Source organism: Archocentrus centrarchus, unplaced genomic scaffold, assembly GCF_007364275.1.
Source record: "Archocentrus centrarchus isolate MPI-CPG fArcCen1 unplaced genomic scaffold, fArcCen1 scaffold_90_ctg1, whole genome shotgun sequence".
In the NCBI taxonomy this organism is placed as follows: domain Eukaryota; kingdom Metazoa; phylum Chordata; class Actinopteri; order Cichliformes; family Cichlidae; genus Archocentrus; species Archocentrus centrarchus.
Genome location: NW_022060299.1, coordinates 116,341 through 139,493, shown reverse-complemented (window position 1 = coordinate 139,493; position 23,153 = coordinate 116,341). Strand labels below are relative to the sequence as shown.

At 42.2% G+C, this 23,153-nt stretch overlaps 1 protein-coding gene across 1 annotated transcript in view; it reads right to left on the bottom strand.

Moving 5' to 3' along the window:
- The window catches only part of lrp4 (low density lipoprotein receptor-related protein 4), a 105,922-nt gene extending 84,798 nt beyond the window's left edge, over positions 1-21,124 (bottom strand). Inside the window, exon 1 of the mRNA XM_030725997.1 lies at positions 20,785-21,124. Within this exon, the coding sequence (XP_030581857.1) occupies positions 20,785-20,845 (61 nt within the window). The 5' untranslated portion in view covers positions 20,846-21,124. The remainder of the gene's footprint in view (positions 1-20,784) is intronic.
- Positions 21,125-23,153: the final 2,029 nt, after the last annotated feature.

Genomic DNA, 23,153 nt, shown 5'->3' with positions numbered 1-23,153 from the left:
AAAACAGAACAAGTTGGGTGCATATCAAGGTCTCTAACTTCATCTACCATCATTATAACATTTCCCTGTTCTTCCACTTAAGCTACGAGCCTTCATAGCTCAACATCCAGCCCCGGGAGCCATGAGGTAAGGCCACACTGGAGACAGAAACTCCTGTCTGGGCATGACAGTCTGGTGTGCTGGTCCCGGCTTGGAGCAGATCTAGAACTTGAAGTCTGCCTATAAAGCCAGCTCTAGAGGAGTCAAGGTTACATCAAGGACCAGACAACCAGACTCAACTGAGAAAGGGGCAGCGTCTGGCACACCTCCAATCTTCTTTTCAGTGCCAACTACTGCTTAAATCTGAGCTGCGTTCAATCCAAAGTCCAGCATGGCAGATAACATTCATGGTACTCTATCTGTGCTGCTGTCCCTCACCCTATGTCACTGTCCCAGTGTCCCTGCAAGGGTTGCAAACAAAAGACTGGTGTTTGGAAATAGCTCAGATTAGCCTTTGGCAAAGTCAACAGTGTGTTAAAGGAGACGGGTGTGTGTGTGTGAGAGAGAGAGAGAGAGAGAGAGAGAGAGAGAGAGAGAGAGAGAGAGAGAGAGAGGGATAAGGAAATAATCAAGAGGCTGGACTGGAGACAAGTTAGAGACACAGAGTCAGTGAATAACAGATTTATAGGTGACGCTGTGTTACTTTTACCCATCCTTCACCTTCAATTTTTCTAATGTCTTTGATGTCCTTAATGCCAGCTAATAACTGACAGTTTGTCTGGTCGTGTTTGACACAGACACAGCTGAAAAAGAATGCCATGCCTATTTCATATTTCAAAGTAAATGAAAGAACGTAAAGTTAAGTACATCACAGCCTGGTAATAAATTTTAAAAAAAAGAAAGAAAAAAGCTTGTATCCCAGCTGTGTTATCTGCAGGTTGAGTCCAACACTGAATTAGAAATCAATTGCTGCGCCAAAAGGCATCTTACGGCGGAAGCGTTTCTATGTCAAGAACCTCTCAGCGGAGTGAATCAGTTACACGTTGATGGTTCGGCTTCCTCTCGTGAAGCCCACACAGTGAGATATAGATGCACATGTAGAGCCAAAAAAGGGATGGGTATATTTAGCATCTCTTCCTTTTGATGTTCACCCCTTCTCCTCCCCCAGCCTGCATCTCGCTTTCCTCACTCTCTCTCCCTTTCTAGTGCCATCGCTCTGCAGATAAGAAGTGCTTCTCTCTCCCAGAGGATTGGAAATATCTGCAAGGACATTGTAAACACAGTAAACAGGGCACAACACCATTAAGTCGTCCGTGACTCAGCGCTGGCACAGAGATCCTGAGCTGCTGCTGCTGCTGCTTTTAACAGGAGCGACATGCTCGCCTTCAGAAAGGATAAAGCAATCTCACTACAGAAAGTGAAGCATATTTGATGTGGCTGCTTTCATGCCAAAATAAGCCCACTGAGTCTTACCTATAGTGAACATTTGTCACCAGTCTTTGGTCTTGCTGACCCATGGTGCCTTTCTGCACAGAGTTCAGCCTATTTTTTGAAAAACGAAATTGCTTGATAGATCAACGGGGCTTCACCACACAAAAGCAATGAGACAAATAAAGATGTGCTGATATCTGTCATAACTCAAGTTTCTCTGCAATTAGGATATTTAAAAAAAAAATATTCTGGCTTTATTCACTCTTAAACAACACTGAGTTGAAAGGAATTTTTAGGAATGGGACCTTCTGGCTTCAAATACTATTTGATAGGCTTCTCTAGCAGCATTTTTAATTGACCAGGGAGCAGCAGAACAGGGCGTGTTATTTTTTAAATAAAGGGTTTAGATCATGAGTACTTTGACAAGAAGGAGTCAGTACTATTGCTCTTGCTATGCTATAATCACAATTAGTGCTAGTACAAAGAAAAAAAAAAAACCACACATCCACACAAACGCACTGCTGAACTCAACATGTCCAAACTCCTCCTCGGTGTTCTCAAAAGTGCTTCAGGGAAACTAAAAAAGGTTTAAACTGAACTAGTATGAAGGCCGGAAAAAAATTCAGAACACACACAAAAAAAGATTGCCTAGCATTGCATTTGCTATATAAACATGCCAGTTTTGTTCAGAAAGAATCATACCCACTAGCTGAAAACCTGGAATGACAAAAGAAATAAGTCCTAAATTGGTCTGAAGCACTTTCTTATTACTCTTTGCATAATGGTGCACGTTTCAAGTGGACCCGAACACATTAGCGGTGCATCATGTGTTGCATCGGCATTAACCACTCTGACGCTGCACTGAATGGTGGCTCTGTTGCAGAGCAGCAAGCCCTGAGCGCATGAGGTCAGCACCTGATGTCCCCTGGACATTGTCTTACTTTTATATGAGTACTTCCTCCCATCATTTGACTCACCACCTCCATTCAAGGCTAACATCAAGAGGTGTTGCCAGTGATAAAGGGAATTAAGCAAATGGAAAAACTTCCATTTATGTGCCTCTCACCATGTGACCTGACTGACATCCTTATGGGACAGAGACACAAAAAGTAATTATGCAGATAAAAACAGGTTTTTTCAGGTTCTCACTACCTTTGTTCTCTGTGACGTTATGTCAACTTTCCATCTATTAGTGATAAAAGACTTTGTGAGTATCAGATGGAGTGTAGTTAAGATGTGCCAAAATAGCAGAAGCCCATCGAGGATATGAAATGAGAGCCACCCCAAAGCCATGGCTTCATCTCTTTATGCAACACCATTCCTAATTCTTGCTGGTCCCAGCCACACCGCTGTGTATTTCTGAGTCAGAGTAACAGCTGTGCAGCAAAATGATATGGAAAAATTGACTCCATTCTACACTGGGCCACATGAAGGACATTTCACACTCCAGTTGCTCCAACTGAGAAGGCAGCAGAAGGTGGATGACAGGTACAGCATCCACCCATCATCCCGACCGCCGCTTCCTTCCTGAACATGAACAGAGGTCAGAAGCAGTTCAAGGTTGGGGGGAGGATTTGTTTGCATTCCTGGGGTGCTTCTGTGCTGCCTAAGTGGTCAGACAGGTGTTTGTGCATCCTGGAGGCACATAAGCTCTGCGTCCTCCTTGGATTGGGAGCGGGTCACTTGATGCGGGACGTTTTATCACTGGGAAGGATGGGAGTGTACGGAAATGAACGAGCACACTCCTGCACCAAGAATAGCCTTCACCCAAAATCCCCGAGGCAGGAAGGAGGAGGGGGCAGGGTGCTGACACTCTACACCTGGGACTAAGTGGACAGTGGGGGGAGTTACAGTATGCAAGTGGCATGTGAGAGACTGAGTGGCATCAAGCCTTCAAATAGATACTGAAATGGTGACAAGGGTTTGGTTCTAGTAGCTGGTTCATTTCAAATGTGGTTCAATTTTTTAATATTTTTTTAAAAAAAAGAGAACTCACTGACATCAGAGTGTTGCGTATTATTTCAAGCTTTCATAAAAGCAAAACTTGAAAAGGTTTAAAATGGGATTCAAGCTTCTGATTCATATTTGATGAGGAGGTTTAACACCAGATACCAATCAGACAAACACTGAAAAAAAAAAGAAAAGAAAAAAAAAAGAAAACAGTCTCACCCCACAATCTAAATCTCTGCACTTCGCCTGGTTGGAAAGCCAGGGCCAGAAGACCAACTACAACCAATTTCTAATCAGCTTATGAGATAAGAAAGAGTAATAAAATTATATCGCATTTGCTAATCTAAATTAGTAGGCTGTCCAGATATTCACAGCACCACACAGCTTGGTGTCAGAGGGGAAGCTAAGAGAGAACAAAGCCATCAATGCAGTGAAATGCTTGTTGGGCTCGGTCACATACAGTCTCCCAGGCCTCCCTCATAAATCAATTCTATCCGGCTGGGGTGGCAGAAGAGTTCCAACACTAAATCCAATTATAAAAGGAACTGGCACCACTCAGCTTGATGACAGCATCCACCTCAACGCCCGGGGGTGACAGCCGTGCCAGGGGTGCCAGCTTCAGCTGTGGCAGCAGAGAAGAAGGCAAACAACAGCGGAAGATTTGGGGAGTACATATGTGCATTTATTACAATCAACAGGGTGAGCTGAGTGGTTCATAGATGGTGCGAGTATGTTTTTGTGGCACGCTGCCAGAGGCACATATCTATGTGCTGGATGACGGGCACCAGGCACCAGCTGAACCCTTTTATTTCTGCAACTGCTGGGCAATATGCCTGCACCCTGGCACCTGTCTCACATACATGCACACACCCATAACATAAAACACAACATAACAGAGGCAAATGCACGCAGCATGAAAGAGACTCACATTTGAGATGCAGCACCTGTCAAGGATTTGCTACAAATGGATGCAAATGTACAGGAAGGAGGCACCTCTAATTTCCTAAAGCCACATGTCGTGACCTTTCTTTCCCTGTTCCAGGATTAAAACTCATCTCTGAGCCTAACCATGCACCTAAAGGTAACTGTAAAGTTAACGCAAGCACAAAGTTAATGTGAATACTGCAGGTATTAAAAAAAAAAAAAAAAAAAAAAGCTTAAAAAGCCTTGAGCCTTTTTCGCTGTTCTCTTAAGTGAAAAAGGGCCCACACAGCATCCCTGTTATATGAGCAATTTCAGAAGCAATTGCATTGTATGAACGCTGCTCTAAAACGTGCCTCTGACTTCTTTTAGCTGCCAAGGTTACAGGAATCAGTCGAGCATCAAAAGTTGTCTGCAGGAGGACACACAGTCAGAAAGGTCACTGACTGATACTGTCAGAAGCTCTTTAGAAGTCTTCTCCAAATGCTGCTTTATGTGTAGGACGCACACTCTGGTGCAAAGCAAGTTCCACAAAGCTGTGTATATTGTCTTTAGGTTGAAGGCTAAAGACCCCCAGGCCAACTGTCCAGGCTGTGCTTTTGGGTGAAACTGAAGCCATCCAACTACCGAGGGTTGATAAAGAGTGAAAGAGGTCTACAGAGAGGCTGTAGAGAGGGGGTTTTCAACCACCGCAAACGTGCTCCCGTGCAATACTCCAAAATCCCAAATGCACACTGCTCGGCGTGGATGATCCAGTGTGTCGGTCGAATACTGGCTGCTTGACAGGGAACAAAACTGGGAAGTGAGAGACAGTGGAGTTCAGTGGGAATGGGAGAAGCACAAAACATACAAACCAAAAAAAAAAAAAAAGTGGCTGCAATGGACACATTTGGTTGTTTAAGACTGAGTTTCGCTTCAGCTCTTTGGGTGTTATAACTCTGTTCTTCTCCACAGCTGGCTGACAGACCAGCAACAGCACAAGTCAGAATAACAGCATATTTCTGAAGCTGCCCGAGTCTGACAACAGATGCTCTCTGAAGGTAGACGGGCAGTCCAAAGCTGCCCACGGACTGTCCATGTACTACCACCACTGAGCCAATATTTCTCTATTAGCTGTTCTTTACATATGAAAAACAATTTACCTGAAGTCATAAAAATGACAGCATAATACTATATCACCATGAAACAGATGCTGTGCATTATGCTTAAATAAATAGGAAACTCAATTTAACATACTTTAACATACTCAATTTAACATAATACTATATATTTAACATACATACTATTACCAAAACCCTCTGCATCTGGATAAAGCAACAATCACCAAGACTGGAAAATGGAATAGAAAATAATAAAAATGGTGGCAGCCAAATGCTAATATTGAACCTTAAAAATGCCAGAGTCCAGAACCAATGGGTGATGTCACAATAGCTATATATGTTACAGTCTATGGTGTGGATGCCAAAATTGCTATTCCCAGTTAATTCATAGCTTAGTAAGAATGGAATCTCTAAAATGTGCTATCAATGCAACACTCAAAATGTCTTCTTATCCACCCAAGCAAGGAAATGTCATGAATACCTTATTTTTCATGGGATTTTCAGTTTCTCTTCTACTCAGGTCAAACTTCTACTGCTAAACTTCATCTTAAATGCAGACATGCTGTAAGGACCGGCTTCAAGAAAACCACAGAACCCCATCCCTGTTACCAGCTGGCCCAACAATCAAGAGGGCCAATCGTTAGTTCTCACATAAAACAACAATTATCCCCATATGGGCTTGTGGTATCACTGCAGTTTCTGTCGAAAGAACACAGGCAAACAAGCCCGAGGCCTCCCAGTTAAAGGCCATATATGCACGAAAATTACGAAAGGAAAAAGTCAAGCAAGTCTTTGAGAGAGAGCCCTTTTTGGGCCACGACTGATTTGGAACAAGTTCTCTAAAATAAATGTGGGCTATGTGAAAATGAGGACAATGTGAGACGATGGACTTTGCCCAACATAGACTGATTTGTCTCTTGATGGCCAATGGAATAACTTTAGTAGGCGATTCTCAGAATAGAAACCCCATAGATCAACCACCTAGCAACAAAAGTGGAAAATCATGCTGACCCAATTAGTGTCGACTCTCAGCAGAATATTGTTATGGCCCGCTTCAATTCACTACCGTTCAGGCATATGGGTCCCCTGGTTCTGGATGGGAGTTTTGTTGTTGTTGTTTTTGTTGTAACACTCTACTATTAATTTTGCCTCAAGTCCTAAAGGCTAACTTTGGCCCTGGGAGTGCTATTTCAATCCTCCATACCTTTCTTTTCTCTTTTATGTTTCCTGTGTGTTTAAAGACTTTTAAAAAATGCCCAAAAAAATATTCTGACATCCATCTATTGAACTTTTCCAAACACATTCAATAGTAGGAGATGAGCAATGCTCTGTTTGGTAAGACTCCATTGTTTACCTATAATTTGTTTTCAGGATTTCCCAATTATATGGCACATCAGTACTCTACGGTTTGGCAGCTGACATGAAATCTCTGGACAATTTCTTGAGCTCGCCAACCCAACATTACGGTCATAGCATATAATGATATAATGCCAGAAATACAAGATTGATATCCAGATGAAATTCAGTCAGTTACCTTCCCAACAAGTATGAAGTAAATCAGTGTTATACATCAACATCACATCATTTCAATAAAGAGATCCAAGCTTCAAAAGTTTTAAATATTCCTTTAGTTAACGTCGACCCATGTTGTAACCACAGTAACGAATTCAAGAACATTTATGCATGTGATGATGGCAGGGAGGTGCAAGGTAAATCAGAAATCCAAGTACAACCTTACAAATAGACAAAACCAAGTAATACAGCCTTTGTTTGTGACAAAGCTTTCAGTGCTGGGAGACTGACTGAAATATGTACATTTGACACTTTGTGCAGAAAAAACAGTCGTGCATGCCCACAGACAGAGTGGGTCAAATAAAGATTACTATGCTACTGAAAAATGTATTGCTACTTTAAGCATCTAAAAAATGTCAGATATAATACTAACTTCCCATCCTAGCAAAGCCAAAGTTTCCACAAAAAGCTGGCACATGTTTACATTTGAGCCGTGATTTGACTGCTTGCGTCAGCAATAATTTAGCCACTGTTCCCTTAACAATTCTTCTAGCCTGTTTATTTTTCTGTCTCATTTGTAAATTTAATAAACATGGATACAACACTGTCTGCTACTTATTATAAACTCTGGCCATAAAACAATAGCAGACTTTTACGGCACCGACTCTCAATCAGCGCACAGTAAACAAGGGCCGCTATCAGGCGCTGCTTTGCTCAGTTCTATTCTGATGGTACTGTTATGAAACACAGAGTGGGAGTTGTAGTATTATACATAGCTGCCTGTGTGTAGGCCAACTCTTTAATCAGTCACTGTAATTGCCGGGATGGACTTTGAACCACAGACATATTTGTCTCCGCTTTTCATCCATGGCTAAACAACTAAGGGGAGGGAGGCAGCGAGAGCCCGGGCCCCGGCAATGCACGGCTCCTGTCCCGGCCCCGCGAGCAGCCAAGCATGGAGGAGGAATGGAGGGGTCACAAGCAGAAGAAAGAGTTTTGGCTGAGAGTGGGAAGAAGAGGGAGAGAAGAGGAATAGAGGGGGTGGAGTGGCACAGAAAGAAGGAAGAAGGCAGCGTAGAGGCGGTGAACGGAGAGGACATGATGGTACACAAGTCCCCAGTGGCAGACTGAGTGCTTTGAGGAGCCCAAACAGGGCTCTCCTCTGAATACTAAGACCTTTCATAGAGGCAACACTGCTACAGAGACGCAAAGCCTCCAAAGCCTCTCCTCTGAGGCCCCATGCGATATATGGGGGCTTTCAATTGCTTGTGCAAGAGTAGGTCTAATTGGATGCTGAGGCGATATTAGAAGGGGAGCTAAGGAGAAGAAGAGAAGCAAGGAGGGGTGCTTGATTTAAGGGCCCATTGTTTTAACAAGTACATTCTGCCTCCCCCTCCTTTCTCCTCATGGCCTCCGCTTCAGATGCCCACACTCCACAGAGTCAAAAGGCGGCGTTTAGCCCCTCTGAACGAAGAGGGGCTGGGCTTGTTTTGACACTTTGTCCTTCTTGGCTTCTGTGAAAAGGCCCTTGCTTCTATGGGCCACTCGAGTTCATTAGGAAGTGCTGCTCTTTCAGTCGCGTCCCCATTCCAGTTCCAGGTTTCAATGGAGCCTCCAAAGCCCTTCACTGTTTGTTTAATAAAGACCCTCACCACCTCCACAACTACCTCCTCCATTTCCCTCATCACAGGCCTGAGTTAGTGCCTGCAGGGTAGGGGTCCATTGACAGAAAACAACAGAGAACAAAGAGCGGCGGACAGGATGTGAAGAATGAGCACAGGCACGAAGACATGGCAGAGATTTAAAATGTGGGAGAAACATTTTTCCCTCCAAAAAATATAAAATGATCTGATATAGAGCTTCACCTTCATCACAGCAATGAAGCAAGCACTCTCTTGCAGATTATATATGTGTCTAGAATTAGGTTTCAGCTCTCACACTTTTGGGTGACATCACTGTGTGTCAGTGTCAAAGGGACAAAAGTGAGAGATGTCACTCTAGAAGGGCAAAGGCACTCTGAGATCATATGAGCCCCAAGGAAGTCTTGGCAGCTTCTGTGTGTGTGTGTGTGTGTTCGTGTGTGTGCGTGTGTGTGTGTGTAAGGACATGGAGATAATTACTGTGGGGAAAGTAAAAATAGAGTGATTATATACACCTTAGTTTCCTATAATATTTAATATAATTCCCAAATTCCCTTTAATGCCTCTATTTTTTTTTTATTTTTTTATTGACGTGAATAATGCATGCACGGTCTGTGAACTTTGGCCCGCTGCTGTGGTTTGGGACGTCAGAAAGCGATGTAACAGTAACGTCGTGGATGGTAAAGCAGAAATGGATAAAGAACGGCATGTTTAGCTTTAAAGCTCTGCCAAATGGTTCTCTTTACGAGACCAAAGTTATTTGTGTTTACTGTCGATGTGAATTGAGTTACCACCGTAGTACGTCAAGTCTCAAATACCACTTGCTGGCCAAGCATACAGCTGACGCGGCGAGCCAAAGGCAGACCGTGCTGGACGGCAAACAACGGAGACGTCTGGAAAATTTTTTTTTAATTTGTGCTGTTGTTTCTCCCTGTTTCTTAATTTTTGTTCACGTCAGGTTAGACACAATTACATTGTGTGTGAGTGTATGCTTAAGTGTACCTTTGAGGCTTTTCTGGAGAATAATCTGGACAGTGTTTGCCATTGTTTAATATGTAATAAACATACATTTGCATAAAGCAAGTATATTTGTCCACATCAAAAATATACTGTTATGGTGTTATGGAACATTTAGAACAGAAAATCTGCAATTAAACGCAAGTTTGGCTTCCATTTCATTATCTTAAGGAGCTGTTGGGGTTCTTACACATTATATTTTGGGTCAGTATTCATGTGTACTATGAGGGATAATCCTGTCAGTTTTCTACCATATGACTGCATCAGCGCAGTATGTATACAATAACTCCAAATACTTCAGAATTCACCCTCCTTCTATCGGAAATACCATCAGCATAATAATAACTGACCCAGTTCCACTGGGTGCTATACATGTCCATACCATAACACTGACTGCCTTGTTTGACAGATGATACTGTACACTTTGGATCACATGCCCTTCCTTTTCTACTCCACACCCTTTTCCTCCTCTCTTTCCTTCAGTCAACCTTTCGTTCATCTGTGTAAAGAATCACAACACAGTTTGTTTGTTTTTTTATTTTTACTAAGTGTAATTTGGCCTTTCTGCTCTTTAGTGTTGGTTTGTGTCTTGGTGTAAAGCCCTCTGTATTTACATTCTCGAAGGCATGTCTTGAGTACAGACTCAAACAATGAAATGTCTACCTCCTGGACAGTGTTCTTGACTTGGCTAGATGTTGTGAATCTCGCCAAGTCCACAAAGATCACTCTGCAATCATCCACTTTAGTTGTTTGCCACTGTCTTCCAGGCTTGTCGGTGTTTGCTCTCCAGAGCATTCATTCTTTTGAGAATGTAAAAAACAGCTGATATGGTCAATCCTAAAGCCTCTGCTCTTTTTTAGATAGGCCTTTTAGCTTGATGATAGCCTCCCTCACTTACATCCACACCTCTTTGGACCACATGTTTACAGTTTCCATGAACAACTACCACTTGGAAAAAACTCCAGACCTTTGATCTCCTTAATTTGTCCAGAAATAATATAGAAACAGTCCCCACATGGCCAGAACACCACTAATCAGTCAATTTTCCAGTTACACTTGCGTGTTTGAAAATGGAGAGCTATGTCAGTAATTTGCAAAATTGTTTTGGTAATCCCAGCGAAGCTGTGCTTCAAACAATAAACACTGACTTGTCTCTTTACAATTAAACAGTAACTTGATTAAAATAGTATAATGAGAAATAAAATATTGTTTTTCCACAACTATGGTATGCAATGTATAGATTATATATATATATATATATATATATATATTTAGATCGACAGATGTATTTAAAAAAAAAAAAAGCTCATAGATATCCTTAATACTCTCTTCTTTGTTATAAAACGTGATAGTGACTGTAGCCTTTGGAAGTTAGTGTTACATTAAAGCAAGTAAGCGTGCGTGTGTGTGTGTGTGCGCACACGCATGTGTGTGGATTTAATTCTATAGATGGTACAGAATGCCTCCTCCTGGTTTCAGCAGCTAGGAGGACATCAGATATGTAACAGGTGCTTTCCTGCAGCTGTACAATCCCAGGGAGGTGTGGGAGGGGAAGGCGACACTGATATACCGTGTGCTCATACTGTACGCAGTGATCACAAAAGTCACCCCACTCCGTTCAGCTGTTTTGCAGCTCTGTTAACGGAGCTGCAAAACACATTAAAAGCAGCTAACCGTGAGATTTAGGCTAAAATGCTGAGCTTGATTACAGTCATAAGCCATTAATAGAGCTGCTCAGTTACTGTAAAATGGTTATTTTGGGGGTGAATACTGAGAAAACAATTACCCACTAAGCGTGGGGAAAATGGGGGGTATTTCATAGAGAATAGAGAATAATGTAATAAGGTAGTCTGTGGCATTGGGTCAGGAGAAAACACACAAGACCGTTTTTGCACAGAGAGACGCAACAAGCATCGTGCTAGAAAAGCAACAAAATTAAGAAAGCTGCGGAGTCAGCCAGGGGTATATCTAAATCCATTTTTGACCTGGTAACAAGACCAGGAAGTATTAATTTCAAAATTCTCCCATGTATGCCTGATCAATAGAGCTCATTCTATCCTTGCAGTTGTAGTTGAGTAATTACAGAGTGATTATGGGGAAGTTTTTTAAATTGTTTGTTGTTGTTATTTGGGGGTGGATTTTTTTGGTTTTTGGAGAGAGGATTTTGTGCTTTAGGCCCAGCACTTAAAGTTAAAAGTATGGAAAGACTTGACTCTCTGTGTGTGGTGTCTAAGTAAACTCATATCACACTCTAATCTTATCTGAAGCTTGAGATGGAAGCTGCGAGTGTGTGTTCCTAAAAGCAATGTCTGAACAGGCCGTTTGTGCATGCAGGCGTGTTGAGAGAGGTGAAGAGCCTTCATTAAGGCACCTTTTGGAGGTAATCTAAGAGACAGCTGCTGTCTCCCATTTGCAGGACCCCCACTGGTGAACAGAGAGGGTGATTGCCAGTAATGTCAAAGAGCAGAAGAGGAACAGGAGATATGATCAGGAAAACATCAAAAGAAGCTCTGAGCTGCATTTTCTGCTAAAAAGCTCTTTTTAGTGTCCAATACCAACCAAGCAAACAACACAAAAAATGATACTAACACAAAAGCATAATGGAAATTTTGCAATATAGAGGACTTTATGGATTAAAAAAGGGGAGTTACTTCACACACTGTACTAGTGACCCAATCATAGCTGAAGAAAAAAAAACAGAAAACTGAAGGTTTTGGAGTCTGCAAGCAATGAGAGATGCTCAAATCTAGATCTTCTCTGCAGTGTTCATTCTAAGAGGAGGAGGAGATCTGACAAAATGAATGGAAAGGAAGCTCAGTGTGTGTGTGCATGCGTGCGTGCGTGCGTGTTCAAACAAAGTTGGTAAGCTGAAGATGAGTCTTGTAGAGCAGAACAAAAGCTCACGAGTCACAACTTTGACATCAATTAAGAGATCGATCCATAAACTGCATCAATATCAGGCTGTTCGCGAGCTGCCATGCAGTCTAGAACAAAGCATGTGCACGCGTACCCACAAAATTAGTCGCTGACCTCAGTGTAGTGAATGAGGTCATATTCGGTGAAGAAAGAAATATGTCTCTGTTTGTAGTTATTTATACCTTTAACTCTCACCCAATCTGCTTTCTGTCTGCAGTCTACAAGGTGAGAGGAGCATAAAGATGTGGTTTTTCTACAGTTTTAGCAAACATTAATTAAACAATCATTCAGTGCTATACTGAGTATTTATTAATAATGATGTGTGTGAGACTGAGTCAAGATAAACTACAGTGGCTGTGTGGTGGGTGTTAAATGAACATGTCCCCCGGTGCCACAGTGTGGTTCACTTTTGTATTTTTTAAAATCAAAGATTTTTAATGGCACAGAGTAACAAACCATCTCCCTTCTCTGAGGGTTTTTTTTATTTTCCCAGCGAGTTCATCGTAGGGATTCACCGATCGGACTGGATTTGGATCTTGACTTAAAAAGCTAGACTGGGGATCGGGACACCGTCCAGTTGCGTCTATTCATTTGCGTTTGCTGCTCCACACGCTGGCAGCAGTGCACTGGTAGCTATGCTAACATAGCACGGAGAAAGCCGTTTTTGACTACGATCAAGTGAGTTGCTGGACAACGATGCTTTCCCTGTTGGTGTCTCTGTGACTCTTAACTCTCCTTATTTTTGGCATAGCAGCTGTTGGGAAACCTTTACTTACTATTTTCTATCACTTATCAGCTCAAAACCACATGCAATATTCACCTGTGTGGCACAGTGCACTCCCAGTGAAACTGAGAAGGGAAAGGAGAAACTAGTGCAATCACGAAAGACAACATGATGCAGTAAAGAATCTCACAAAGAGCTGAAATGACAGTAATCCAAATAAATTACGTGACATGTGACAGGTACAGTACATTCCTAGTTCAACTGCTGGGGAAAAAAAAAAAAAAGACAAGGGCACTGTCCAGTCCTCAAAACTTTTTCAGAAATTTCTCAACCCACACACAAAAGCCATTTCAAAACCATATGTTTGTGTGTGCCCTGCACTCTGCTGTTAACCCATTAGACACGCTGAATATATCGCTGCACAAATTTCCCTTCGTGCCCCCAAGTAAAGACTGAAACCATACAGAAACTGGCACCAGACAAATGTCCTCTTTTTGTCTGAAAAGAGTATTCCGTGATGTCTTGGTTACCCATATAATACATAAGAATGAGTGCTTATTTCTAGTGCGTGGCTAAAACCACATTTGGGGATGGAAAGAGCCCTTTCATGACAACAATCCATTGATGCCATGATCATTTCACACTAATGTCTTCTACCACATCTGACAGAATGTCATTAATGTCCCTGTGGACATTTTGCCTCTGTCACAGCAAGAAAGGATGAAGAATTAAGTTACTATGGATCAGTATGTGTGAGTGTCCTTCAGAATGTCTTTGTGTCCCTGCTCCCCCTCCCCTGGTTGTACTCAGACAGTGAGTCTCCAGCCCTGCTTATCTTTCTGTCCTCTACAGCAGACCCCCGCTGAGACAGAGAACTAGAGTTTATTACAGTCCCCAATAATCTGCAACCCCCAAGGAACTCAGATTCATATTACATGGCCTAAAAAATCTCTTTTTCATTTCCAGACCTGTGTGGTGGCATGGCATGACTGCTATGCCACAAAAATTATAAAAGACAGCAGACAGAGTGTTGCAGTGGTGATAGAAAGTACCTCTCTTACCTGAGGTTTCAGAGTCACTGTCAAACAGTGATGGGAATCTGTCTTGGGAACAGTTCTTTGTTCCAAGCACTTAAATGTGAAATTAAGATTTTAATTAAAACTTTGTTTGCTGCTGATGTTACCAGCTAAAAACTGCATCTGTATCAAAATCACACTGCTGACCAATTTCTCCACTGAGTTATTTGGGGTTTGGCTACTTAAAGACATAACACAGCCACTGAGCTTACAGACCTTTTTTTTTTTTTTTTTTTTTGGGGGGGGGGGGGGGGGGGGGGGGGGGTCCAAAACAAAAGCAAGCAAAACTTAAAAAAAACAAGGGGGGGGGGGGTCTCTTTGGAAGACATTAAGTATGATCTGTTCACATATAAATAAACCAATGACTGTGTGTTACCTTATTAGTCAGAAATACATTCTAATGTATGACCAGTGGATAAGTGAATATGTGCATTGTGGTTGATTTAGTGAACCTCTAATCTCTACAGACACATATCTAACATTAATATGTAGATGGAGGCAAGACCTTTGGTACTAGAAGCTTTACAGTTTCCATTTCTAACCTTCTGGTAGTCCAAGTGCTATTGGGTATCAAGTTTGAGCAGGCTTTGGTTGCATGGATGCAGACAGTCTGTGGAGAGCAAAGGAGGGCTGGTATTTGCCTGATTGAGCTTGGTTACATAGGCTACCATCTAATTTAGCTAGCAAATGGAAATCTTTCCATTTCCAATGGAAAGGACATGGAAATCTTGGCTCAGATATCTGCTGGCTATACTAGAAGCTCCCCTGCAAACACAAAAAAAAAAAAAAAAAAAAATGGACTAGCCAAAGAGTTCCAAGACAGGTCAAATCACAAAGAACAAAACAGGTTAAAAATACTAATTCCATGACAAAACTGGTGATATTCACTTGGCTCTGACAAAAAGCTTGTTAGGGTGGGTGAGTGAACACCCAACTGGCAAAACTGAAAAGTGAATGCCCAGCAAACCAATATCCAAATATTGGTTTTGGTCCTGCTCTACAATTACTGGATCAAGCATGACCCACAGCCATCAATCAACTTTGTACAGCGTAATACAAATAAGAGCACTTCTTTCAGCTGCTCCTTTAATTCAAAGGAGCAGTTACAGTGGATGGATCTGTATAGTTTAAACTGGCACAGATTTTTATGTCGGATGCCCGTCCTGATGCAGCCCTCCCAGTGAACTGGGGATCTTTCATGTCTTAGGCGTATGTGTTAACCACTACACTATGGATACAAATGAAAAACTATTAAAATGCATTTTAACATCTCTCACCCATGGACAGATGTTAAGATCAATTTTGGCTTGCTTCTACTCAGAGATCAAGTCCTCTACTTTAAATTCTACCAAACTTCATCACACATAAAATAAGCAACCGCTCATATCTTTTTAGCACGCAAAAGCAGCAGGAAAAATATAACACAGTCACAACTTTGGCACAGATTTCTACCAGTGGATAATTTCTGCTGTTAGACTGGGAAGCCCCTGCTCTCTGCACTGAGCGCTGCCAGCAGTTGACTTTGTTTGCTTGCTTGTGTGCTATAAGACCTGACATGTGCAACACGCTGAATATGAGTGAAGTGAGCATATAACTGAAATGGGCCCAGGGGCTGTAGCATCATGTTCTGAAATCTGATACGGCCCTGAAGACGAAAGCCAGCCCCGGGGGTCCCTCGGGACGGAGTCAGGTCTTGCAGGGAGAGAAGCAGGTGATTTATAGGAAGGTAGAAGGACACGAGGAGAAAAAGGAGAGGGGTCAGAAGTCTGACATTTATCCATACGAGAATGTTGGAAGGGGGGCTGGGAATTAAGTAATCACAGGTTACCTCCACTGCTACCTTGGAGGTGCAATTCCATCCCCTCAGCAGAGACACACAAAGCACAGTGGGGGTGTCAGTTGGCCCACTTTACCTTCCCCTAGTGCAAGCAAAAGCCTGGCCTACACCAACCTAACCAGCTAGACCAGAGGAGGGCACACACAAACATACTCATTCAGGCCACAAAAATCATATACACTCATCTAGCACAGCAGCTCCAGTCTCACATCCATTAATGAAACTTTCAATCCCCTGAAGCCACCAAAAAGCTTCAGCCAAAACAATCAAATCTGGCCAAGACTACAGACAAAGCAGTTGCATTTCATTGACCCAAACCACGGCCACATCCTCCACATCAACCATTCCCTGTCAGAGAAAAGTCGTCTACAGAGTGGAATCAGTACCAAAAACAACTTATGGCACGCCATCAATCTGTCTGTAGGCTGAGTTATTTGGAAATATCAACATTGCAACAGCGTTAATACCAACCCAATTACTCCAAGGACACTTAATCAAATGTGTTGGAGGAATTTTGCAAGACAAAGCCATAAATTTTTTGCTGCAAAACCACGCCTGCAGGTTGTGTGAAAAGTCCAGTGAGATTGTGTTTAAATGAGTGTGTGTGTGTGTGTGTGTGTGTTGGGGGGGTCCAGGATGGGGAGGGCAATGTCAAGGGACTAATCAATCCGACAAGGGAATACAGGTGGCAGGGAAGGGCACAGAGGCCGACAGCAGAGAGCAAGCACAGAGCCAAACTCCCCACCTCCCCTTTTCCAGCCACTGTTCCTCTAACTCCCGCTGTCTGCTGGTCTTATGCTTGTCATTTTCTTCTTTTAACTCCAACCTCTTATCCTAAATTTTTTCACCAAAATTATTAAATATATAATGAAATATACAGTGGGATAAATAATTATTTGATCTTGTGCTGAATTTGTAAGTTTGCTCACTTACAAAGAAATGATCAACTTTGTGGCAGTTTAATTTTAATGGACAGAGACAGAACATAAACCAAAAATCCAGGAAAAAAAACACACACAAAACATAAAAATTATGAATTGACTGGCATGTCATTGAGTGAAATAAGTATTTGATCCACAAGTAAAACATCACTTAGTGCTTGGTGGAGAAACCCTTGTTGGCGAGCACAGCTGTAAGATGTTTCTTGTAGTTGGTCATGAGCTTTGCACACATCTCAGGACGGATGCTGGCCCGCTCTGCTTTACAGAAGCTCCCTAATTCCTTCACGTTTCTTGGCTGCTGACTTCAGCTCCCTCCACAGGTTTTCTGTCAGTCTGGAGACAGCTCAGAAAGGCTGGAATGGAAGAAACTGATTCTGTGGACAGGTGTGCTTTATACACAGAACGCACTGAGACCAGGAGTATCTGTAACTGACTGATTGTAATCTGTGTGTCACATGAGCACATAGCCCATCTGTAGGGGATCAAATACTCATTACACTCAATGACAAGAAAATAAGTTTATAATTTTTATTAATGTGTTTTTCTGGATTTTTGGTTGATATTCTCTCTCCATTAGAGACTGTTCATTTCTTTGTGTGCAAACGTACAAACTCAGCAGAGATTCAAATAATTATTTCCCTCACTGCAAATAAAGACAGTCCAAAATTATGTTTTATTTTCCAACCGAGGTGTGCCGTATCTGCTACAGTAACCTGCTGGAAACTAACTTGAACCATTTAGCAAGCATTAATGTCAAACATTTCCCCACTTTTAGCATCTCAGAGCAGTGCCATGTTTTTCTGCTTTATAACATTAAATGGACTGCCACAGGGTTTTTTTATATAATTTTAATTGGACAAACCCAAATTGAGGATTTATCCCTGACGTCCTAGAAATTGCAAGGGATATTTTTATGACTTAAAAAAAAAAAATCTAATTTTTCAGCCCAAATCTGTTGCTTGTATTTTACTGTCATCATTGCCTTTCTTCTTCTTTGTTTGGCCGCTGCAGCAAATCAGACCAAAAAAAAAAAAACCCACTCAAGGAAGGAGGTTTTTTGGATGGCTGCCCAGCTGTCAGATTCATACAGGAGTACTGTCTCAGTTTAGTCCTGTTCACTTCTGCAGGATAAGGATCATCGTGTAAGGAGAGTATTTCATCACATTCCCTAAGCGTCATGGATTTACCTTTAAATGATGCTTTATTGCAATATGAAAGTGATCGAATGTTCAGCGACGCCTTCAGTGGAACGGCGCCGCAGCTTCTGAGTCCAATCAATAGTTGATCGGTGAATGAGGAGGGCACGGTGGAGATCGCTGGAGTGGGTGGGTGATGGTGGTGGTGGTGCGGAGGTTGTGCTGTCCCAGAGCACATAATTAAAGTGTATAACACTCTCTCCAACACACCATTAGTCCAACACAGCCCATTACGGTGAGGCCACTAGACTAGAGCTGAGAAGGCATCCTGACCTCAAACAAGTTAAGACTCAGTTACACACACACACACACACACACACACACACACACACACACACACACACACACACACAGTTTAATAAATTATAGCCCTGGGGCATCTTCTGTCAAATGGGACCAGCAGCTGGCCTTCATAATGCCATTTACTGTACACAGCATAGAAATTATAGCCTTTCCCATTTTATTCATCTCCACATGAACCCATAATGTATATCTTAAAATACAACAGTCAAAACACAGAAATTCGCTTGTCAAGGTTAGACTGATGCATCACTTTGACAATGTTTACGGCCAAGATGATTAACATTTCATGGTTTAGTCCAATGGAATTTAATTTCCTTCTCCCATTTAAAGATATATTTATCGATGTCAGATTTTCAAGCATCCTGGAGTTTCCCCAACCACTGGATAGCTGTGGTACGAGATCCTGTCTTTAAAGAGCCACTAGTCTTAAAATAATCATTCATTAAGTGCAAGTCTAACTGTCCGAGTCAAATTACAGTTTGAATGCTATTTCAGAGCCTTTTCCACCCTGACAAAAATAAACCAGAGAGGAAATAAATGTTCAATTTTCAGGATTCCCAACAGGAAAATGCTCAGATTTAAGGATCTTCAACTGAAGACTGGAATGAAAAACCATCAAGCAGAAGAATTACAAAGCACTGGAGCTGTGGTGTTTGCTGTGTGCCACAATGGAAAATGCCAACAGCAGGAGCTCCCATTCATGCCCAGTGCACAATCAAATGTTTAAGACGCGATACAGTCCCAGCAGGCTTAATTGCTTTATGACAGGACAAGTCTATAATCAAACGAGCGCGGCCCTCCGCCCCAGATAAAGAGGGAAGGCGGGAGGGGGGAAACATTGATAACTATATCTGGAAGGATAAAAGGCCCCGCTATATATAGGATGTCATCCAGGGTGGCTTTTGTTTTCAATTGGATATTGACTCTTATCTGGTTGACATTTTAGAGACAGTCTTCTGGTGACATTTAGAAGTTGTTACAATTACACCAACGTCCATTTGAGGTCCGACCAGCCAATTACAGATGTAATTTTTGTGGCCCCGTCAGGTAAATCTTTTCACGGCATGTCAGAGAGTGCAGCGCCCATGTGTGCATGACACTAAGCCCGGTGTGTGTGTGTGTGTGTGTGTGTGTGTGTGTGTGTGTGTGTGTGTAGACAGTGCTTCAGCTGGGTCCTTGCATTCCAGCGGCTGTTGTAACATGTTGTAAATGCAAGGTGTTCGAGAAACATAGAAAAGGGGGTGGTGGAAATATTACAAGTACTGCTGTTGTGGTGTGTGGGGGAAGGGGGGGATATAAATTATCCTAGATAAACAGTGTGGTTCACTTGTAATCAGAGCACAGAGGAGTGTGCTCCACATTTGCTTCTTTCTTGGAAGTTATCAGACAAATAAGAGCATGAAGGTCCCATTTCAATAACTCAAGTTTTGCTCTAAATTATTCATATTTGCACAAAAGAGAAAAAGGGAATATTTAAGCAACTGCACACGTCTCCCAGCTAATATCCCAGGAAAAAGCAAACATTATCTCTAGCAAAGAATAAAAAAAAATCCCTTTCATACGTTTTATGCCTTTCAGCTTCTAGGCATCCCAGACAAGACACAGATTAAAAAGCACTCATGTAACATCTGGTTACTTATTCCAACATCAGCCAAGATATGTGGCAGATCTGACAGAGCATCGGGCATACCCATTCACACACACACACACACAAAAATCTGTACTTAACCTCCATGCAACACCAGAAAACACTGATGAAACCTTACACACACTCATTTCATCCAAATACAGCACTAACACACATATGCTGTCAGAAAAAGGGAAGCTACAAAAAAAAGGGAAAAAAAAGCCCCAGAGAGTGCTAAAAGTGAAAATATTAAATTATGAATGCACTTTCACAAGTTTCAGTTATTACTAAGGACAGCTGCAGACCCGTGAGGTCGGACCATCGGCTTGAACCCGGACACAAGCGTGTTTTGTCAAACAAGATTTTAATACAGCACACTCACACACATGTTCCACTAGTTTAATCACCTACATGCCTCCCTCACTTTTAAAGGGCAAACTTTAAAAGTGCTGGTTGAATGCGCTCATAAGAAGGAATTTAAAAAACAAAACCAAACTAAATTGTAGTACCAAACAACAGCGGTACGAAAACACCTCCGTCCCCCTCTTCCTAAAACCCACTGACACGCAGTTTCAAGCCCGGTTCGCGGCGTTGTTGAACCCGCATTTTCTTACCTGGACTCTGGCTGAGAAGCAAAGTTATGAGGGCGCCCCACAGCACCGCGGCCAGCTGCATCGTGTACCCCGCTTTTCTCTCTCTTCTCTGGGCTTCCCTTCCCCTTCTTCCCTCCTCCTCCTCTTCTTCTTCTTCTTCTTCTCTTCTTCTCCTGTGCACAATTAAATATCAACGGGCTTCTTTTACAAGAAGACGCTCCGGCTTTCACCCTAACCTCATAGCATGACTGACTTTTTATCCCCCTTTCTCTCCACCACCTCCTCCGCCTCCTCCTCTTGTGTGCGATAACGCGACAAAACCGGGATTAAAAAGTTAACTCTGCTGCAAGGCTCGGGTACGGTCTCCTACATGTTGTGCTGTGGTTCCCGACGCTGTGAAACGAAAAGGAGCTGTGGACTGTACCATGTGTGAGTTTAGGGGGCATTGCGTATATATGCCTCAGTGCTTCTAAAATAAAGTAAGGGTAAATCGCTGAGAATGAGTCATAATCATGATATTAAATTTTGTATAATAGAATAAAATCGAGAGTCTCCACAAGTTGTTGTTTTTCTACGTTTTGTTTTTCCTCATCCCGCTGTGTGTTCCCCTATCCACGAAGGAATCGCCTCGTCCAAAATCTCAGCTCTCCGGGTCATTTGTGAAGTTGCGTCTTTTTAAAAGGCTGCTGGTCCGCGAAGACTTAAGACCTGCGTCTGAGGCCGTGAGGGAACAGTTTGTGTGTCTTCATTCATCGCAAAAAAAGTTCTTTTTTCTCCTCACTTTGCCTTTCTTTTCTCTTGTGGGTTGCAGAAAAGAGGAAGACGTGTGTGTGTGTGTGTGGGGGGGGGGGGGGGGGGGGGGGGGGGGGGGGGGGCTTCTCTGTTGTCGCTTCAGTCATTGGAGGCAAATGACAGAGCAGTGGTTTTTACAGTGGGGTGTAATGACCATGAGATGAGGTCATTACACAGTCATTATTCAGTAGGCCTACCGCAGATTTACAAAAGTTGCCGGAGGGAAGTAATGGTTATATTAAAAGGTAATTAATTCTAAAATAAGGTCGCTGTGGAAGCATTATTTCTTTTCCCTGAATTAGCTTACAAAACGTTCCAATGGGGATGACATAGTTACACCACAAATTGATACCATGCAGTTCTGTCCAAAAAAAGTCACTAAACTCATTAGGAGACACACATTGCACAACCCTGTGGCAACATGAAAGAGACCAAACAGAATAGTTTTTAGGCAAAATAAAGTCACCTCAAGACTAGAGATACACAAGGAGCATAGATAGATAGATAGATAGATAGATAGATAGATAGATAGATAGATAGATAGATAGATAGATAGATAGATAGATAGATAGATAGATAGATAGATAGATAGATAGATAGATCGATCAACCCAAATAAATAAAATGCTCCATTTCCTCATAATAGCAGGATAGTTCATGTGGTACATTGTAGTAAATGCACATGTACTGAATCACATCCAGATGAGCTCGTAATCTGAACAAATGGGAGATGTCATGAAAATGTTTATGTGTTAAATTCATAACTGAGCTTTCCTCCAGCTTTCTCTTCTATTTTCTTCTATTTTGTCACAAATGTGTAAAAAGACAAGGAAAAAAAGCCTCTTCTGACAATATCCCGATCGCACTTTTGTATGATATTACCCGCCTTGTTATGTGGTCCCAAATGTAAAACAAAGCACATCTGTGGCAGCTGAAACTAGAGACTAATTGTAAAATTTGTGTGATTTTTATTGCAGTTCAGCCTGACATTCGTGATGTCTCTGCACTTACGCCTGAATGCAGAGAGAATCAACAGCGGTATTAAAGAAGGAAGAATAGCTGTGAAGGAGATGTTCAGAGTGCAGAGAGTCGAGGCTTCAGTGTCAATGAAAAGCTCTGAAATCTTACAGTAAGTCTCTAAAAAAGACTAGTGGGGAAAAAAAGCAACCGGATTAAGGTCTGCAGCATGACTATAACCACTGGGCAGTTTTTGTCTCTATTGATTTACTGTCATCTGTTGTGCTACTCAATATTTTATAGTAAATAAGTTTGAGCATTTCTCATTTGGGTGACAAAGCAAAATTTCTTATAAGACTGTGATCGTGTATTTACAACATTAAGATCTAATTTTAAACATACTGCTTAGCACACACATGTCCACAGGCTTCATATTGGTGTCTCTCTTCTTCCACTGGAAGGGAGGCTTTGGACTCCACCTTCCAATTACGAGGCAGCTTTAGTTGGGATGTGAGCTCCCGCCTTCCTAAACAGGACATCATCATTCAGCACACGCCTCCCCTCCTCTCTCCTGCGGCGTATCCATCACAGTATTACATTTCATCCCAATAAAAGTGGTCTGCAATGTCACTTATTCTTGAT